This window comes from Pectinophora gossypiella, chromosome 7, assembly GCF_024362695.1.
Source record: "Pectinophora gossypiella chromosome 7, ilPecGoss1.1, whole genome shotgun sequence".
NCBI classification, from domain to species: domain Eukaryota; kingdom Metazoa; phylum Arthropoda; class Insecta; order Lepidoptera; family Gelechiidae; genus Pectinophora; species Pectinophora gossypiella.
Window position 1 is genome coordinate 3,038,450 of NC_065410.1, and position 21,435 is coordinate 3,059,884.

Consider the following 21,435-nt stretch of genomic DNA (forward strand, 5'->3'; position numbering starts at 1 on the left):
GTCAAAATACGAACAAAATCACGAAGCATGCATGTTAGGGAAAAAACAAATTTATGTTTTTTTTTATGTTTGTTTCCTTTTGTTGGTTGCCTGGACGAAATTACTCAAGAGCAATAAAGCCGCCCAAATTGTACTGTATTCATGTGTTATGTCTGATTGTTGAAATATTAGTTCTGTGCAATAAAGTATATTTGATTTGAAATTTATCGATTTCTATCATTTATCTATTAATGTATTTAATCGATCGATAATTTTATCACGTTGCACATGTCAGCCCTGCATGTCATTAAGAAATGCTAAAACATATAAACACCTCGGCCACTACAGATAAACAAGAGTTACGTATTTATAAATACAAACTCTTTTGTTAAAAATCTGTACGCGAAAATATAGGCCCTGTTAATGTCACTAAAACCCTGCATACATACATACATAGCGGTCAAACACATAACCCTCCTTTTTCATCGCCGCCGTCGGGTAAAAAGATGATATACCGCACACGCACATTGTTTGTTGTACTTTACACTTGAATCTGAAAAATGTTTGTTATGTTTCATACTCAACTCCGTTTCGTGTTTGTTGGTCTTTGAAATTGGTTTTCTGTTGCATTCGGTGGTCGATGACTGATCGTTGGGAGTTGTAACAACGAAATGAATCGAAATATCTTCATTATTTAAACATGAAAAGAAACATACATACATAACATAAATAGCCTATATACGTCCCACTGCTGGGCACAGGCCTCCTCTCAATCAACCGGAGAGGGTATGGAGCATACTCCACCACGCTGCTCCACAAAGAAAATAAACTTGTTATTTTAAGTTTCTAAGTTAAGCTCACGACTATTGGGTACTTGACTAGGTTAAAGATAAATTATTCAAATTCAAATGATTTATTTTCAGATTAATATCCATAATTATAAGTAATAAGTACATCAGATTAGATTCATCAGCCGTACGACGCCCACTGCTGGGCATAGGCCTCCCCCAAGGATCTCCAGATTAGATTAGATAAATTAAAATTAAATTATATATAAAATCAAATAAAATTTATATTATTAAAATTAATAATAAAATAAAATTACACGAAATAAAATTATGAAATGCTAATCGACAAATAGAAGCCAGTCTAAGGTGATCATAAACCAATCTCATTTTATTTTTCGACTTATTTTCGAATTTCATTCATGAATTAAGTAACAATGAGTACGACGTTTGACCGGTTTTATTGATGACGTCACAGTACAGTATTTCCATACAAACTCCAAAGAAAATTTTCGTTTTAACATTTCGTACAAAGTACCTCATTTGACTAGGTTGTCAAGTAGCCAATTGGAGTAGACCTCTGACTACATCGCAGGATGAACTGACTACCTACGTTTCGCCGAGCTTTCTGTCAGACCAACGTGATAGGTGGTGAGCCGTATTGCCGCCGTCTATAATGGTAGAACTAACACAGTTCTTCTTCTATCGTGTGGGTTGTGAGGTGGATTACCAACCTCATCAAACCTGGTTTCAGGGTTATTATTGAGCCGCCAAAGGCCCTGACATGGCTGATATAATGACTACTTATTTACATCAGTAAGTAGTAACTGGGACCGACGGCTTATCGCACCTTCCGAAGCACGGATCATCTTACTTTTTGGGTAATCAGATGATCAGCCTGTAATGTCCTAATCACACTAGGGAATCACAAAGTGATTTTTGTGATGTGTCCCCACCGGGATTCGAACACAGGGCCTCTGGATCGTGAGCCCAACGCTCAACCACTGGACCACGGAGGCCGTTATTTGCGACATTTAAGATGTTTCTGATTTTAAACGAAATAAAAACTATCAGACTCGTTCCGAACATTCCGATATCAAATACATAAACAAGCGGCAAAGAAAGAGGGTAGACAGATATGGTCCACTCCAATCTCATCAGTCATCCCGTGATCATGGCACTTGCAACAGTGTCGAAATATCGGGAGTCTCATATCGCTGCTTTAAACGCGGTAAGAACCCGTTATTATGTGTTTTAATTATGTTATAAAAACTACCCCTTTGAAAAAAACATCAAAATCGAACACATATAAGAAGCATGGAGGTTTACATTTTTCGGTGCGGGCAGAAACAAGCGAGCTTTATGGGACGCTGCAGTCATTGTATTGATTTTACATCCGGCAGTGGACTCACACCAAAGATGTACTAAATGTTCGCAACCCGATCGCGATGCGCGTACGACTATTTATCTCTTGCTTTTTTAAAGTGTTACATTTTTGATTTCCTTTCGGTATATTCAATAATAAGCCGTATTTCGTTTTGCCTGTTAATTCAACATAATATAATAAATAAATATTTGGGGTCGACCTTAATAAAATTCTTTAGAAAACACATTAAACTTAGACTTTCGGTTATATTCCTAAGGAGAGACTTTCCAGGCTAGGTTCCTAAAAAAAATAGATGGCGCTGTACAGATTTGCTTTCGTTTAGCCTTGTAAATGATGACCCTTGTTATTTCACCCAGGGCCAACACATATTTCACCCATTATTATTCTGATCAAAATAAAGAGAATCAAGCAATTTATTTTTATATATGCCAAAGACATTATAATTATATTTTTGAATAATTATATACTTACCCGAACAATGAGAAAATAGGTAGGTAATTATAACGTTAAATCTGTACAATACCATCTTTATTTTTTTGGGGCACGTTGCTTGGAAAGTCCCTTATTGAGCTAATTAGAGACACCCATCGCAAGATGCGATTGCAGTAAGATCGATGCTTTTGAAATGTGGTGTTGGCGTAGGTTGCTACGCATACCTTGGATTGCGATGCGTACGAATGAGTCCATATTAAAAGAGCTCAAGATCACGACGCGGCTCTCCTCAATATGCCGGAATCGTGCCCTAAGCTTCTTCGGACATATTATGCGGTCTCCGAAGCACAGTCTGGAGAAGCAGATCATCGTTGGGCAAATGGATGGCAAACGTGCGCGAGGAAGGGCGCCTACGAGGTGGTCTGACATCGTGAAGAAGACGGTGGGCGGCAGCATACAGAGGGCGGTCCACGCAGCATATAGTCGTACCGAGTGGAAAACCATAACCTGTGGTCGCGATCCTCAGCAGTGAGGGAACGACGAAGAAGAAGAAGATCGCAAGATGAGCTGAGTACCCACGTTTCAGCTGACCTATCCATTAGAACGCGATATGTGGTGAAACTTGACCTTGAAATTAATGACCTTATAAAACCACAACAGAAGATTCAATTCTTGACGTTTTTCGGTTAGTTTTCGACCTGACTTATAATAAATTGGCCTCAAGCGACATTCATTATTTGGCTTCGCAAATAGGGAGTTCTGAGAGTTGTCAATTATTCGCTTTCCTCAAGAAAGAGTAATGAAAATAAGGATTAAATTACACGTAAAATGTTATTGTAGGTAGAGTTGCGACTAACAAAAAAACCCTTTCTCTTCGAAGGATGTTGACAAACAAATTATAAAAACCTTGTTCAAGGTGAACTGTCAGTGAGCCGTGAAAAGGTATTAATTTGCAACAGCGTGTAACAAAAACTAACGTTTTAGCAGAATTAGTTAAAAAACACAATTGATAATAAAATAAGTCACTGTGTTTCACCCGAACTTCCGTATTTCACCGGCTAGCTTCTCACAGCGATAAGGTTCACCACCTATCACGTTTGTCTAACAGAAAGCTCGGTGAGGCGTGGGTACTCAGTTCATCTTCCGATGGATGTACCTCTTCCTCTATATTACGATATAGACAAATATCATCAGCATCAATCATCTCGCATCGTCCACTGCTGGGAATAGCCCTCCACCGAACACCATCCTTTTCTGCCCTGCGCTAACTTCATCTATAACTTTTCCCGCCGTTGCAATCTTCTTCTATCGTGTGAGATGGATTACCAACCCCATCAGCCCTAGTGTCAAGGTTACTATTGAGCCGCCAAAGGCCCCTGACATGGCTCATGTAACGACTACTTACTTACATCAGTAAATAGTAACCGGGACCAACAGCTTAACGTGCCTTCCGAAGCACGGATCATCTTACTTTCGGACAATCTGGTGATCAGCCTGTAATGTCCTAACCAAACTAGGGATTAGGGATTATTAGGGGTTGTGTGCAATAAAGTATATTTGATTAGATTTGATTAAAGTTATTTTTGTGATATGTCCCCACCGGAAATTGAACCCGGGATCTCCGGATCGTGAGCCCAACGCTCAAACCACTGGACCACGGAGGCCGTTGCAATGATGTCCTCCGAACCCAGGACCGCTGGTCTACCCACTGACCTTTTTCCTACTCCTGTCTACCATTTTCTACCAGCCTTTGTCCACTCACCTTCGCGTCTCGCGTTTACAATACAGTATGTTATTAACACCGTACTGAATACTGAGGAGCTCATGATTCTGAGTTCATATCAAGTGGAATTTTCCGTCGCAAAAGAATGGAACTGAGCTGGATCATCCTCCTCAGTATTCGGTACGGTGTTACAAATGCCCTGTACAGCATAGATTAATCTGAAACTCATAGTAAGGCTTCAAGCTGACCAAATAATCAATGCTCCCGTGTATTTGCTGCGTTTAACACCGACAATAGCTAAAAAGAGGCTTTGTTTGTCCGTCTGTGGACGCCACGAGGGTCCCGCTGATTGGCCATTGTATATTGAGCTTTTTCGGCTATTTTTAGTGTCTCTATTGATTTTGAACGTCGTCTCGGCAAATATGTGCTTACCGACGATTGTGGAAGATTTGCTAGCAATTGTTAGGGTTCCTTTTATTTTTGTCTCGTTTTAAGGGGTTTTCATATATTATGTAAGCAAAACTTCGTTTTTGTTTCTCATGCGGAATTGTGAGGTGGATGACCTCATCAACCGTGGCATGACGGTTATCATTCTTCTTCTTATCGTGTGGGTTGTGTGGTGGAATACCAACCTCATCAATCCTGGTGTGAGGGTTAATACTGAGCCGCCAAAGGCCCCTGACATGGCTCATGTAACGACTACATACATCAGCAAGTAGTAACCGGGACCAACGGCTTAACGTACCTTCCGAAGCACGGATCGTCTTACTTTCGGACAATCAGGTGATCAGCCAGTAATGTCCTAACCAAACTAGGGATCACTAAGTGATTTTTGTGATATGCCCCCACTGGGATTCGAACCCGGGGCCTTCGGATCGTGAGCCCAACACTCAACCAGTGCTTATCTCAATTTTCTATTGAAACAATTTTTCATAAGAAATGATAATAATGACTAATGACAGCATTCAATCAATTGTCAATGGATGTAAATATCAAATGCGACACACTGATAATTATTATTACAAAAGTGAATGATATATAACTTGTGTAGCAGCTTCTTAAGTTGGATATATTTTTTTTTAAAGAACGTCTAGGGCCCTGTGCCGAGGTTTTTCTTGCACCTTCTTTTCTCCTGCTATACAGGTTGTGAGAAGCTGCAGTAGTTTTAAGCGGATAAGACGTTCGTTATGTAAAAATGGACGATTCAAAGTGTAACTATGTTACTTACTGAATAAAGATATATTTGAATTTGAATTTGGATTATGGTCAAGTTTGTGTATGTGTCGTGGCCAGAACTTAAAAGTGAAATGGTCATATTTCATGAAATAGAATATCATTCGTTGGCCACATCAACGGCCAAACGTTGGCAATCATATCGTAAAATTTGTAACATTATCCACCGGTAGTGGCGCTGGTGACGATTATATTTAAAAGTTGATTGATATTATAATCGATAAATCCATGTAATTGTACAATTTTTCATATCGATTAGGTAAATAATTTTGATCCTAAGAAAAAGCGCGCTCTAAAAGTATGAAACAATAAAATATTTAATAATATATATTTAATATTTGTTTTGTATGTTGTGTGCAATAAAGTATATTTGTATTGTATTGTATTGTATATTTCTCTAACATACTTCGGAATTATGATGTTTAGGAGATAGCCGTGGTCGTATGCCAATCTGTCTGCATACGACCACGGATATCACGCACATTAAATTTAGGGTAACTTCCCATAGCCTATAACCACTGGACAATTGAGACGCTTCTAGTGACACCTCATTTGTTAAATTCTGATCCCAACAAAAACATTTTCATGTAAAAATATTGCCAAGACCAGATCATATCGATCACAATGTCAAGAAGTCATCAGATCTCACGTAGCGCTAAATTTCTAACTCTACATGTCCTAATTATACAAACTATAAGTTCACAAACTCTACACGTTAGGCAAAATATGGGGCTTGGCCGTGCCCCCAGATAAGTGGTTTAGAAGCTAAGTGGGAACAAACTTGCCATAGCGGTAAAACACATAACCCTCCTTTCTGCTTCGGCGTAGTCGGGTGAAAATTGTGGTCAAATTCGGCTTTATTTATCATTAAAAATAAAAATACAAAATGCTAGTGCACATTTATTAGGGCGAGTGAAGTTTTATTTCAACAATTTATCCCTGTCGGATAGATAAGCGCATTCTGGCATTTGTCCAACAGATAAGTTAATTTGACGCGTGTCTGTCCATCGATATATCTCTTGTTTACAGTATCAAATATAGTTTTACGATTAAACAAGCTGATTTCGTGGTAAAGTTGTACTTTAGGGTACCTGCCGACTACTACTGAATAAGGGCCCCATCTCACTAGCAGAGCTAATATGCCCAACGTGTTAAAATTATCGATCGATTCAATAGATTACCCCCTCCGGTTGATTGAGGGGAGGGGTGGTGGTATATAGGCTAGCAGTGGGACGTATATAGGCTATTTATGTTATGTTATGTCAATAGATTTTGTCGAAATCGTAAAGTTTGATATTTTCCCTAACATGAATGCGAAGTGATTTTGTTCGTATTTTGACAGAACGATAATTATGACTTATTTGGGTTCACATATTAGCACCAATCGCCAAAACAATTTATATCGTCATAATCGATAACAACTTATTTATTTTTTAAATATTTTTATTTATGTGAAAAGTAATAGTAATTAAATACATTAGTCAGTACAAACACTGCAGGTCAGTCTAAAATACCGCCCCCTCTCGTACCTGGTAAGTACAAAGGTGCCCATCGATAAAATGACCGTGACAAAATTTTATGACGTTGCTCATTTTAGCCCTATAGGACACCAAGGTTTTGCCACCAGTGCGAAATTAATTAAAACATAATACCGGATTCTTACCGCGTTAAAATCAGGGATTTGAGACTCCCGGTATATCAACACTGTTGCAACCGCCATGATCACGGGGTGATCCCGTGCTCCCATATCCCTGAATTTAACACGGTAACAACCATGTATTATGTGTTTTAACCGCGTAAACCTCAAACAGTGGGAAATTATTCGGGATTCGGTTGCAACAAATTGATTGCGCAACGAAAAGGTAGCTACACTTTATACAACTGCATAGATTTTGTTAGTGACGCTACCAAAGAGGAGGCTAAATGTTACTGAACGGTTGCTTATACATTCTCATCTCTGACTTAATTTTCATATCAATGTCGTGGCCAGATCGTAGAATTGATCATTTCATTATGTATTCAACCGTTTCATGAAATAGTCTTGAAATAGAATACCACTCGTTGGCCACAACATGATGTAGTTTGGCAACATGATGTAGAATTGATCCTTTCATGATGTGTTCGACCGTTTCATGAAATAGTCATATTTCATGAAATAGAATATCACTCGTTGTCCACAACATGATGTAGTTTGTCGAGATCAATGAACACAAAACGTTTGACGATGTGAGCAACTAAATGCGTGACATGGCCAAACATTGGCAATCATATCGTAAAATTAGTAACATTATCCACCGGTGCTGGTGTCGATTATATTTAAAACTTGATTGATATTATAATCGATGAATAAATGTAATTGTACAATTTTCAAGGGCCTCATTTCACTAAGACACCATGCGTAACCACGGTCGCGCCACCAATAAAATATATGCAGTTGTTCAAGATACCAGCAAGAAACCAGGTGTCAATTGCATTATATAATATAATGATATATTACCTCTTAATTGTAACTCATTGTTGTCTCTGTTCTTCTATCGACCTTCGTGACCTCCGTGGTCCAGTGGTTGAGCGTTGGCTCACGATCCGGAGGTCTTGGGTTCGATTCCCGGTGGGGACATATCACAAAAAATACTTTGTAGTCCCTAGTTTGGTAAGGACTTTACAGGCTGATCACCTTATTATCCGAATGTAAGATGATCCGTGCTTCAGAAGGTACGTTAAGCCGCTGGTCCCGGTTACTAAATACTGATGTAAGTAACTAGTCGTTACATGAACCATGTCAGGGGTCTTTGACGGCTCAATAGTAGCCCTGACACCATGGTTGAAGAGGTTGGTACTCCACCTCACAACCCACACGATGGAAGTTGTCTCTGTAATAAATATAATCTTACCTGGGCACTTCCTTCGCAGGGCTCGACTGCGTCTCTTGGTGACTGAACGACGCCATTTTGTTTTTTTCAGTTTTACTTATTTGACAGTTGCAGCACTCATTATATATCTCTTTCTCACTTGTGTCTCAGTATATACCACTGTCACTTTCGTTCTTAATGTTAATGATAGAACTAGTTTAGGAACATGGATAAGCTGTAACAATATGGATTTAGGATATAATGATGAAATAATAATAATAATAAAAAACAGAATGTAAATCCACCACAGGCTTCGTCAGTACCATCATTCGTATTAAAAAATAAAATAAAAAAAAATAATAAGGGAAAGCATATTCAAATCCTACATAATAAAATCCGCAGAAGCTTCGTCAAACAAAGTAAACAAAGTAGATTTTTAATTTCCTTCTTTGAAAATAAACAAAAAATAATTAGGTAGGTACTTAAATAAGTTTTTAAATGTAGAGTCGTGCGCGATATTTTATTTTTATTTTACAACTACTCATTTTTGTAGTTTTTATTTTATTTTTACATAATAATAATGTAGCATCGTGCGTGTATCCGTGAAGTGTATTTTTATTTAATACACGTCAGTATTGAAATATACCAATGATTCAAATGTAAATGCTTATTAATCGCCTTCTACTGTAAATACCCATAAAATTCTAATAAGACATAATAACCAAGCGTAATAATATTTACTCCGTGCACTTTATTACTTTGAAATATCATAATTCGGTAGTAAAACTGTGCTGTAATAATGAGCATTATTAATAAACTTAGCTCCCGACTTCACGAGCTATAAACCAATAGAGTAGACGAAGGAACCTTTACTCTTTAATGAAGTCCTTCAAGTTATTCGACTTTGAGCATTATGGTTTAGACTTAAGAGGTAAGGTAAGGGACTTAAGGAGCGGTATGTGAATAGGATCGTTTTGGATTTATTTGACAAGTTATGGCTACCGACAGCGGATCGGGCTATCAAATATGGAGTAATGTGTGATTTGAGTAAAGATCTTTATTATTAAGTTTCGAGAGTTGTTTTGATGTTAAATATTGGTCGATATTATTTACTTCTCTTATTGACTAGGTGTATGAAAAAATCTTATTCTTAGCGAAACCTACTAAACGGCTTTTTGTGAATTGAGACTTCAATGCTTCTCTGATGTGATTTTTATAAACAAAATTTCGCAACACACACACTAGTTTTAATCCAGATAAATGTGTAGTTTCAGTTTTTCAATAAAATTTATATAGGTAGATCAACAAATGTCTGGCGTACACGTTAAGTACAGTCATGAGCAATATAATGTACCCACTTTAGGACTCTGTCGCACTAACATATTATTTAACATTTAGTGAGACTTACAGTTTAATTTGTCAAAAAAGTTAATGTGACATGGTACCAAAGTGTATACATGTTAATGCTCGTGACCGTACCTAGTCAAAATCTTAGCAGTACTATTGACTTTTTAAATCTAGAGTCGAACGAATTGAAAAAAAAAAAAAGAAATGTTTCTGATGATAATAAAACTAGACTAGACTAGTGGAAATCCGTGAAAATATCTCTATGACCTATTTAACAAACAAGCGAAACATATTAATAACTCTTTGAAATGTCAGATATTATTTGTAACTCGTTAAAATAAAAAATGGAACATATTAGACCGTAGACAGGAATAAGTCATTAAATAAATCAAAAGATAACGGAAATAGCAAATCACATGTGGATTAAAGGTTTTGAGATGGGACATCACAATGTTTCATAGTTGATGGCCCATTAATGATTTATCAAGGCAATAATAGAGCTTTATATCATGAGCTCTACTTAAATTAAAAACTAAAAACGATTTTTAGTTTTTATTAAGGTTCTTTTTGGAATTATTATTTTATTATTTTAGGTAGATGGCGCTGGTTTCGGCTTAATGGCGATATATATAGATCGAAAATTTTGCATGGACATGGACAGGAGGAGGAGGTGCATTAGGTTAACATTGCTCGTTCCGCCTTGACAAGAGCTGCGGGTTCAAGTCCTATCCGAGTCAGATTTTTTCGATTAAATTTTCTCTTTGTGAGTATAGAATGACTAAAAAATAGACGAAATAAATTCAGTTCAGGTGAAAGAAAAAGCTTAAGCGAATTAATTTGCCGTCTTTGACTTTTTCAAATAACGAACAGGTTTTTTATATAACATTTTAAAGGAGTATTATGCAGAGACAATAAAGATGTTAAGTTTTTAAATTAGGAACACTTTGGAAGCAAAGGATACCCCTTTAACGGGCCTTTATTACCTACTAAGCCAATTTTTTTGACAGCAAATGGCATTATCTACTAGGCCGGACAAATGAGGACCACAGAGGGTTCTCACCCGGCGAACTAAGCCTAAGCGCACAATCCACAACTGTTTCTCTTCTCTTCAAAATTAAAACGTTATTAACTTTTATAAACTGGAATTTATGATGACTAAGTATTAACAGCCTCCGTGGTCTAGTGGTTAGAGCGTAAGGCTCACGATCTGGAGGTCCGGGTTCGATTCCCGATGGGGACATTGTCGAAATCACTTTGTGAGACTGTCCTTTGTTTGGTAAGGACTTTTCAGGCTTGAATCAACTGATTGTCCGAAAAAGTAAGATGATTCCGTGCTTCGGAGGGCACGTTAAGCCGTTGGTCCCGGCTATTAGCCGTAAAAAACACCTCCACCAACCCGCATTGGAGCAGCGTGGTGGAGTATGCTCCATACCCCCTCCGGTTGATTGAGGGGAGGCCTGTGCCCAGCAGTGGGACGTATATAGGCTGTTTACGAACGAACGAAGTATATAAAAATCTGTCTGTTACACAAAAACAATAGGCAATTCTTTCTTTTAAAAAATATGTTAGCCCGATTTCATGAATCATTGAGCAATGAAAATGAAGCAAGTTTTTCGTCGGCTCATTAAGTAACACCTTTAAATGCACCATTGCTCGCCTCGGACGAATGCCTCTTAACTGTAGAATAATTCAACTAATTTTATTTTCATAAAGGGAATACTTGCTTTTAAAACTGTTTTCATTGGGTTGGTTTTATGGGTTTTAATAATGAGACACTTCATTTCTTATCAGCCATGTAGTTCAGTGATTAAAATATAAAATATTGTCGTAATTTATATAAGTAGTTTTACAGACGATTAATTCATACTTTGAAAGAATACCAAAATCATCATCTCCCTAGCATTTTCCCGTTTTTCACAGGGTCCGCTTACCTAACCTGAAGATTTGACAGGTCCTTTTTTACAGAAGCGACTATCTGTCTGCACTTCCAACCCGCGGAGGGAAAACCAGCCCAATACAGGTTAGGTCACATGGGATTCCTCACGATGATTTTCTTCACCGCTGAGCACGTGATAATTATTAATGATCCTAACATGAATTCGAAAACAAATTCGACAATAATTGGTTTAGGCCTGTGCTGGATTCGAACCTGCGACCTCAAAGTGAGAGGCAAGCGTTGTACCAACTGAATTGAATAAACAGTGATTGTTGTTTTAAAATGAATACTGTAAAGCCTTAAACTGATAGTAAAGATAAGAATGTATGTATGGATTCACTCGCCTACTATGACTCTATCTTAATAATATAAGTCCACATAAGCTCTGACTGGCGTAAGTAACTTTGTCATTAGATTGTCTAGGGCCCTGTGCCGAAGTTGTACTTGCAGCTATTTTTCCTAGCAAGCAAGCAAGCAAGCAAGCAAGTATGCAAGCAAATATGTTATGTTTATTAATGTTAAGAATGCCGAATAATATTTTTTTCTTTCTTTCCTTCCTAGGTTGAGTAAGGTAAACGCTCCTATTAACGCCACCCAAAAATCGACATCGTTTACCGCCACCTTTTTTAAATTGCGGATATTTTGAATTGTGTCCGAGATAGAAAATTGATTCAAATGTCAAAAGATACATGTATTAATTGACCATGAAACGAACATACCCCTGAGCGTGGGCAACAACAGTCTAATTTGTGATTGATCTGTAAGTGTGCAGTGTCCGCGCAAGCAACGCGCTCCATACAAGCCACTACTGAAATGCATAAGCATACAACATTTTTTTCTTAAGGTTTTGTGTCCGATGAAACATATTTTTCTTCATTTTAGTAATTATAACTACTTGTTAATACGTTTAAGAACTGAGAAAGCATGCTATATTTGACATTTGTGTTAGTTTTAAATGATTAATTTGAGTTTTAAAATGTGGCGGTGATAGAAGCATACATTTGCAGTTTGGTTACTATTACCGCCACCTATGGCGGCGATCGATATTTGTATGATATTTGTATTTTTTAGTTATTTAAGGTAATATGCCCAATCATTCATAATGTTATCATCTTATTTTATAGTATGGTTCATGAACTATATTAAAATCTATTAACGCCACACATTTGGTGGAATTCAAGTATCCTGTGCTGCATATAAGTTAATGTATTTTTTTAAGAAATGTATGAACAAGTAGTTGAAGTAATTATGAATTTCTAATTTAAATACTTTATATATTTATTAAAATATGCTTTGAAACTGGTTATTACATACGTAGCTCTCATTTTGAATATTTATTTGTTTTCTTAAGGCTAATTTTTATGTGGCGGAAATTGAAACACAGAAATTACATACATGTTTCTATTACCGCCACCATAGATTCCCTCTTATGATTTATAGACAGGGTGATGCATTATTCTTCGGACTGACAGAGACGGACGGACAGACCGAAACGGACGGACAGATAGAGACGGACGGACGGACAGGGACAGACGGACGGACAGAGACAGAAGGACAGGCAGAGACAGAAAGACGGACAGAGACAGACGGATAGACAGAGACAGAAGGACAGACAGAGACAGACGGACGGACAGAGACAGACGGACGGACAGAGACAGACGGATGGACAGACGGATGGACAGACGGATGGACAGACGGACGGACAGAGACAGACGGACCGACAGAGACAGACGGATAGACAGAGACAGACGGATGGACAGACGGACGGACAGAGACAGACGGATGGACAGAGACAGACGTCAATTATGTATATAAATCTATGAAACCAAAAGATTTTTCTGTAGTTAATGTCATAATTCATTTAATAAAAAAATAACAATAATAATAAAGTTTATTGAAAACTCCTCATACAGAATCATTTCGTCGACTCCCGAAATCCTGAGGGAGATTGGGAGTTTCTATAGACAGCTATATTCCACGAAAACATCAGGCGAAAGCATGGCTCGAGTCCCTCGAGCCTAACTTACCCGACACTACACTGAAGATATCTCGGACGTCAGCCTGTACGAGATTAGGATGGCCCTCAAACAGCTCAAAAACAACAAAGCGGCAGGAGATGACAGAATCACAGAAGAACTTCTGAGAGCGGGCGGAACGCCAATATTCAAAGCCCTCCAGAGGCTCTTCAATTCCGTCATATTTCAGGGCAAACCGCAGAGGGCATAGAGCGGAAGCGAGGTGATCCTGTTCTTCAAGAAAGGTGATAAAGCCCTACTGAAGAACTACAGACCTATCTCGCTTCTGAGCCATGTCTACAAGTTGTTTTCGAGGGTCATTACGAATCGTCTCGCTTGCAGATTTGACGACTTCCAGCCTCCCGAACAAGCCGGTTTCCGAAAAGGCTTTAGCACCATAGACCACATCCATACGCTGCGGCAGGTTATACAGAAGACCGAAGAGTATAATCTGCCACTTTGCTTGGCGTTTGTGGACTATGAGAAAGCCTTTGATTTGATCGAGACCTGAGCGGTGTTGCAGTCTCTTCAGAGGTGCCAAGTGGACCATAGGTACATAGAAAAGCTAAGGGACCTCTACCAAAATGCCACTATGTCAGTTCGAGTACAGAACCAGAGCTCTAATCCGATCCAACTGCAGCAAGGAGTGAGACAGGGAGATGTCATCTCTCCGAAACTGTTCACTGCTGCATTGGAGGATATTTTTAAGCTTTTGGACTGGAAAGGATTTGGCATCAACATCAACGGTGAGTACCTGACGCACCTTCGATTTGCCGATGATATAGTCCTAATGGCTGAGACCCTGGAAGAACTGAACACCATGCTCGAGCATCTCAGTAACGCATCCCAACGAGTGGGTCTTAGCATGAACATGGCAAAGACAAAAATTATGTCCAAGGACCATTTCGCACCCACTTCAGTTTAGGTTGGGTACGTTACACTCGAAGTTGTAGACCAGTACATTTACCTAGGACAAATAATCCAGTTAGGTAAGTCCAACTTCGAGAAAGAGATCTCTCATCGGATCCAACTCGGATGGGCAGCGTTCGGGAAGCTGCGGAATATCTTCTCGTCCAAAATACCAGTGTCTCAAGACGAAAATCTTTGACCAGCGCTCGTTGCCAGTGATGACCTACGGCAGTGAGACGTAGCCGCTTACTATGGGTCTCGTGAGGAGGCTCGGTGTCGCTCAGCGGGCAATGGAGAGAGCTATGCTCGGTATTTCCCTGCTTGATCGAATCAGAAATGAGGAGATCCGCAGGAGAACTAAAGTCACCGACATAGCTCGGAGAATTGCAAAACTGAAGTGGCAGTGGGCAGGACACATAGCGAGGAGAACCGATGGCCGCTGGGGCGGAAAGGTTCTGGAGTAACGACCTCTTTCAAACTAGGTGAACCTGTATTTTGAGAGACAGTGCCTTCCCAATTTATGTATCTATTAACTACATTAACAGTGGTAAAAATACGGTATTAAAACAACTTTTTTTTTAAATAAAGTATTTTATTGTACCTGAATAGTTGGTTAGATATGTCGTTGGCGGTATACGATGCAGCAAAGGCGGTAATAGAAAGAAACCGCAATTTATGTGGCGGTAATAGAGGAAAGTGAGTTTTCGGACATAAAATTATTTTTTATCCAAAATATTCACTCAAAATTAAAAATTCTTGATGTATTTAGCAGAAGACAGTCATAACAATACAAATAAAATAAATAAGCTGCACTAGCAAATACAGAAGTACTTAATTTCTGAGAGGTAATCAGAGCATAGCTTAACCTGGCGGTAATAGGAGCGTTTACCTTATATAGTTTGTGAGAGGCTGCAATAGTTTTAGGCGTACGATATGTTCGATAAAAAATGCATATTTATATTAACGATTCAAATTGTAACTATGTTAATAAAAATGTTTTTGAGTTTGAGTTTGGAACACGTATATTATTAATTTCATAAATAAAACAATTGTTTCACGTCAGAGACCAATGATTACAAATTCTGTTTATAAGTCACAAAATTCGCTTTTTTGTTTTCGCTCTCGCTAATTCCGCTTTTCCGCTTTCCCTAACGCATAACGCATTCGCAAAGGGAGTTAATGAACAATGTTTTGTGAAGACGTTAACAATTTATGGGTGCACTTTGCTTTGTGTTTTATTGCAGACGTCGCTGGCAGTGCGATATTTGAGGTAGCGTCGATGTGAGTGAGGAATTACAGTAATTAAAGAAGAGGCTCATTAAAAATTGTTTCCTTTTTCGAACAAGGAATGGAATTAAACGGTTAATTCAGTAAAAAGGAAGAGGTTTTCAATAAAGTTTGTTTCGGACAAAACACAAAAATGGAGAATAAAAACTATCTTTTATAAATGTCTGGTATTCGTTCCACCACGAAGATTCCAATAACCTACAAAGATTAGGTATTTACCTAAAGTCGTAATACTGATAGAAGGTTACGATAAACTAGTGAGATGACTTAGTAAATGATAAACATCCAACCACTTTTCGTATTATGTTTTTTTTTACGATAAGGTAACAATTTTCAATTAAAATGGGTATCCTTACTTTTCAATATTGTCCAAAACTCGTAATAAATACTTGACGTAACAGCAAGCTAAGGCAAGATTAATATTGTAGTATTGAAATTATACAAATTAGCAATGCCCAATGGCTTTAATTTAAGCATTAATATTAGGTAAATGCAAAATGGTCTGGATTTAAGGAGACAAATCTGTAGTGACCCACGTTACCCCGACAGGAGCGAGACGGAATCTGAGTAATGAACCCTGCTTATCTAGTGATGGGACGCTTACTCAGGTCATTAAGCACTGAGTGATTGAGTCGGGTAAAAATGAACACAGATTAATCAAGAATATGAAGAAAACCTGTAGTGGTCCATCTTACCCCGACAAAGAGTGAGGCAGAATCGAACTAATTAAAAAAAAAAATCAAAAATATCTTTATTCAGTAGGTAACATAGTTACACTTTGAATCGTCAATTTTTACATAACACACGTCTCATCCACCTAAAACTACTGCAGCTTCTCACAACCTATATAGACGGGGAAAAGAAGCTGCCAGAAAAACCTCAGCACAGGGCCCTAGACGTAATGACTAATGAACCCTGTTTTATCTAGTGACGGGACACTTTACTGAGATAATTTAGTATTGAGTGATTGAGTCGGGTAAAAATGATCACGGCTACATCAAGAATTTGAAACAAATCTACAGTGTATAGTGATGACTAATTAATCCTGCTTATTTAGTGGTGGTACATTTTACTGAGACGAACTTGTATAGTCTGGAGAAGTCTGGTAGTGTTGTGTGTTAGTGTGTGTGTGTTTGTGTTGTTGTGTGTGTTTCGTTTATTATATTGTGTTAAAACACATAATAACGGAGCGTATTTTGACACTGTTGCAAGTGCCATGATCACGGGATGACTGATGAACAAGAACCCGTTATTATGTGTTTTAATTATGATAATAACCGCGTAAACTTAAAACAATGTGTATTGTGTTTTTGTGTTATGTTGAGATTTTAGTTTAAATTGTTGTTTGTCTGTTCCCTTGTCTTAAACAGCATTTAAAAATATCACATATGACTTACTAATGGATTAATACTTTTTCCTGTAAAATGATTTCTGGTTCGTGGGTTACTTCTAATCCTTTGCAAGTATCTTCAAAATGTTAAATAAGTTAATATGGCTTCAATAGCTTATAATTATTGACTCTCTCAACTCAAGACGTCTGAACTCTCCGATTCACGACCTTCCCATCCCTACTGCTTATCATTCCAAATGACATCCAAGTTCGTCTCGGAAGCCAGGGCAAGTTTAATTAATTTATGAATTAAAGGAATGGCCGCCTATCAAAATTTCCAACTTGCCCATCTGTCAGTGAAGCAGCGCTGGTGGCCGAGCATATTAATTTTGTGTTAATTCGATCCGGAATGATAATCAGTTTAATGTTATTTTCATCAACGAGTTTTAGGTACGTGACGGCGGGTTTGTAAAGTCGGTTTTTGGGTTACACTGACTTTGTTAGGGCATAATTTGTTAAGGACTGTATGAATGTTTGTATGTTCTTACAAGTTGCTAAATTGTATAAACTAATCAAAATACATAATATAGTGAAGCGAGCAGAACCACAGAGGTATCGTATGGGAAGTGAGTGAGAGTGTATGAGCGAGTGAGTGAATGAGTAAGTAACAGTGCAGTTGCAGCCATGCTATAACTTTTGGACTTGTGGAGACAAAATAAAGCACTTAATGATTTTCGTTTAATTTCTCAATATGGCTTTATATTATTAGTATTATAAGCAGCCATGAACATTGCAAGGCTGTACTTTATTTGTATAAAATACTTAATCTCATATTTATTATTTAAAAAAATACTTAATTTTATTTTCAGATTGTTTATCTTAAATAATTATTTATAAAAGATAAATTATTAAACCTAATCATAGCGGAATAAAATCTTACCCAGCCTTACCCCGACATTCCCGCTCTCCTAACTCAATATCAAATACAAAAACACATACAAGTCTCACTACATTAAAACCTCCACCACTTCAGCCATAAAACTCTTAATTAAACGCATGCCGAACTGGCGACACGTAATTAAAAATCGCTCGCGATCCTACCGGGCCGTGGGTCGCGGACAGGCGCGGTTTACGATTATTACACTTTATAAAACAACTTCCCGTTTTATGGATTATAAATTTCATTAGCGTATGTTGTCGGACGATCGCGTTTATTGCTGGCGGGACACACGGCTGGGACGGTCGGCGAGCATGCGGGTTGATGTACCCAAACCAAGCGTGCGCGCGTTCTCTACATTCGTTGGTACTTGCAACATAAAATAATGTGCTGCATTTTTATAGCATTTGTAGTTTGTCGATAATCAGAAGAAAAATAATATTGTATCATAATTTTTAACTGTTGAAGAAGTAAATACCTATTAGAGGAAAAACCGACGTCGCAATTGCAAAAATTGTAGGTACCTACTTACAATTACTTTAAAATGTTCGCAAGTTTGATCGCTGCCGCGATATTTTGCTTTACGAACTACACAGCAGTGTGTAAAACTAGATCCTAATATACGCCGGGTGGTTTATTACTACGATTTACATAGTTACTCTGTACTATTAATTAGTTTTATAGTAGTTTTCTGTTTTTTTTCCTAAAACAATAGTAAAAGCGGGTTGATATTGTTTTATTGAATCGTGCACAAAATTTGAGCAAATGTAAATGGTAATTTATACGCGTCGTTACAAATTCATAATAATAATATTCTCAATTTATTACAAGTAGAAACGGATTTTACATAGGTACCTACATTTGCCTGAACTTAATATAAAAAATAATTTACAATTATTTGCATGATACGTACGACATGCTATGATACGGGTATAGTTATGAAATATAATCTCCAAAACAGAACATAATGGCCCCGATTTCTGCAGACACCTCTTAATTTTATTTTAAGTTATACCCGTCATTTTCTATTCCGACGAAAAGGAAAGGGACGGATGATTGACAACTGTTAATTTTAAAATGAATGAATAACCCGGGCGAATTAAATAGGCTTCCCGCTCATATGAAACACGTTTGACGTGTGCTGTCAACTTAATTATGTCGGGTTGGCCAATATAAAACATTGGATTTTTAAAATTCCTGCCTAGAATTGACGTGTGTTCCATAAATTTTATGCCTGTCAATTACCCGTCCTTTTCCTTTTCGGCGGATAAAAAAAATACAGGTATAACTTAAAATAAAATAAGATGGTGTGTACAGGAATCAGCACCATTGTATACATATCGGTGACTTCTTTACCTTTTGAAAAGTTCTATAAAACATTTTATAATCAGCCTTTTAAAGTAGACCATTATTTCCGATGTTTTTCATAAAATATAATACCCCTTTTATTACATATTTTTCTCTCTTAAATATAAAGCAAATATTCCCACAAAACTAATAACAAAAACCGTGGTTCCATTGTGTTTCCAGTCTATAGCAATTTGAGAGTGCTCCACGATCCTTGTGAGGGTCGATGGGCTGATAATTTCCAATATGAGAGGAACCTCCTACGTTTTAATCTGTCTGGCGATCGGACGCAGGCAGGGCTAGACACTAAACTATGCAATATAGAAAGTAGGCGCACGAATTTTATGTTCGCTCCGTGGTTAGGGGAACATTTCGAACTTTGTTATTTTATGAAAAATAATTTTAAAAAAAATTTTGCTCATTTCCCACCGAGGTAAGCAGGGACTATGAAATACCATAAGAAAAAAACTTACATAAATAGATTTAAAGTAAGATGATTCCGTGCTTCGGAGGGCACGTTAAGCCGTTGGTCCCGGCTATTAGCCGTAAAAACACCTCCACCAACCCGCAGTGGAGCAGCGTGGTGGAGTATGCTCCATACCCCCTCCGGTTGATTGAGGGGAGGCCTGTGCCCAGCAGTGGGACGTATATAGGCTGTTTATGTTTATGTTAAATAATTTACTTTTTTTCAAATACATACACATTCATACATAAACTCACGCCTATTTCCCATCGGGGTAAGCAGACTATGGAATTCCATTTGCTTCGATCCTGACACACTTCTCTTGCTTCCTCGACATTTATCAATAGTTTCACACACGCCGGTTCAGAGTACATCGAACTGAACCTTAAAATAAAAATATATACATAAAGTATTTAAAACAAATGTAATGTAATGTTTTAAATACTTTATAATAAAGTGTAATTGATCGTTAATATTATAGGCATTTTTTTATGTTTTTCTTTGCAAAATATTACCATACCTAGTTACAAATACATACGGAGTGAAGCCAATCTGACAAATAAAAAAATAACTAGTTATTTGTGATAAAAATATTGAAAAAAGGGCGTTCGTTGAAGCATTTTTGAGTAATTTAAAAACAGAAACAAAACAAGGTATTTCCAGAAAAAAAACAAGATATTATCGACTGATACATCACTATGCTCATAAGTCATGGACCCAGCACTAAAATGAAACGTGGCCTAAAGGTATTTGCAACCAGGCCAAGCATTCTAAAAAAAAAAACACTCTCTTACGTAGGTACTTTGACAGATTTAATTTAGACCGCGCATTGAGACGATTGTAAAATGTTAATCTTATTGAAATATAATCAATAATTGTATTGATCTGGTCGCTCTGTTTACTTAATAATACACCATGCGGGGTTGGCTGGAAGAGATCTCTTTTAGAGATAAGTCCACCTACTTTTTTTTGTCGGTAATTTAATTAATATGTACAATAAAGAGTTTAATAATAATACTATGTATATTCGTCGTGGAGATCCTTGGGGGAGGCCTATGCCCAGCAGTGGGCGTCGTACGGCTGATGATGATGATGATGACAATGTATATTTATATAATTATTGTATAAAGATAGCATCTGATATTATATTTTTAGGTATGGCGTTTAGTAAAACACGTAAGCTAATTTAAATAGAGGTAATAACGCATTTCAATACGTTTTCGTTTACCAAAACTTTAAAACTAGGTTACGTAAATTCCAAATCCAAACTCAGCACTACTCAGTAAGCGTGTAGTTTTAAAACAAAACAATGTTAATTCCTAATTCGAGTTGTTTGTTAACAACGGTATTGTTTGAACAATTAAACATTAAAAAGTAGAAGAATCCTGGGAACTGCAAGGAAAAACATAAAAACACGGATTTTCCACTTTTGCGTTTATTTCTGTTTAGTGCAGCGTTTACGGGTTTCGGCCAGGT

At 37.5% G+C, this 21,435-nt stretch overlaps 1 protein-coding gene across 3 annotated transcripts in view; it reads right to left on the reverse strand.

The window, feature by feature from the left end:
* The window catches only part of LOC126368154 (kinesin-like protein CG14535), a 657,648-nt gene that overhangs the window by 155,172 nt on the left and 481,041 nt on the right, over window positions 1-21,435 (reverse strand). Inside the window, exon 2 of one of the 3 annotated variants that reach the window (XM_050012036.1) lies at window positions 8,431-8,623. The exons of the other annotated variants lie outside the window; for them this stretch is intronic. Within the exon in view, the coding sequence (XP_049867993.1) occupies window positions 8,431-8,486 (56 nt within the window). The 5' untranslated portion in view covers window positions 8,487-8,623. The remainder of the gene's footprint in view (window positions 1-8,430; window positions 8,624-21,435) is intronic. 3 annotated transcript variants of the gene reach the window in all.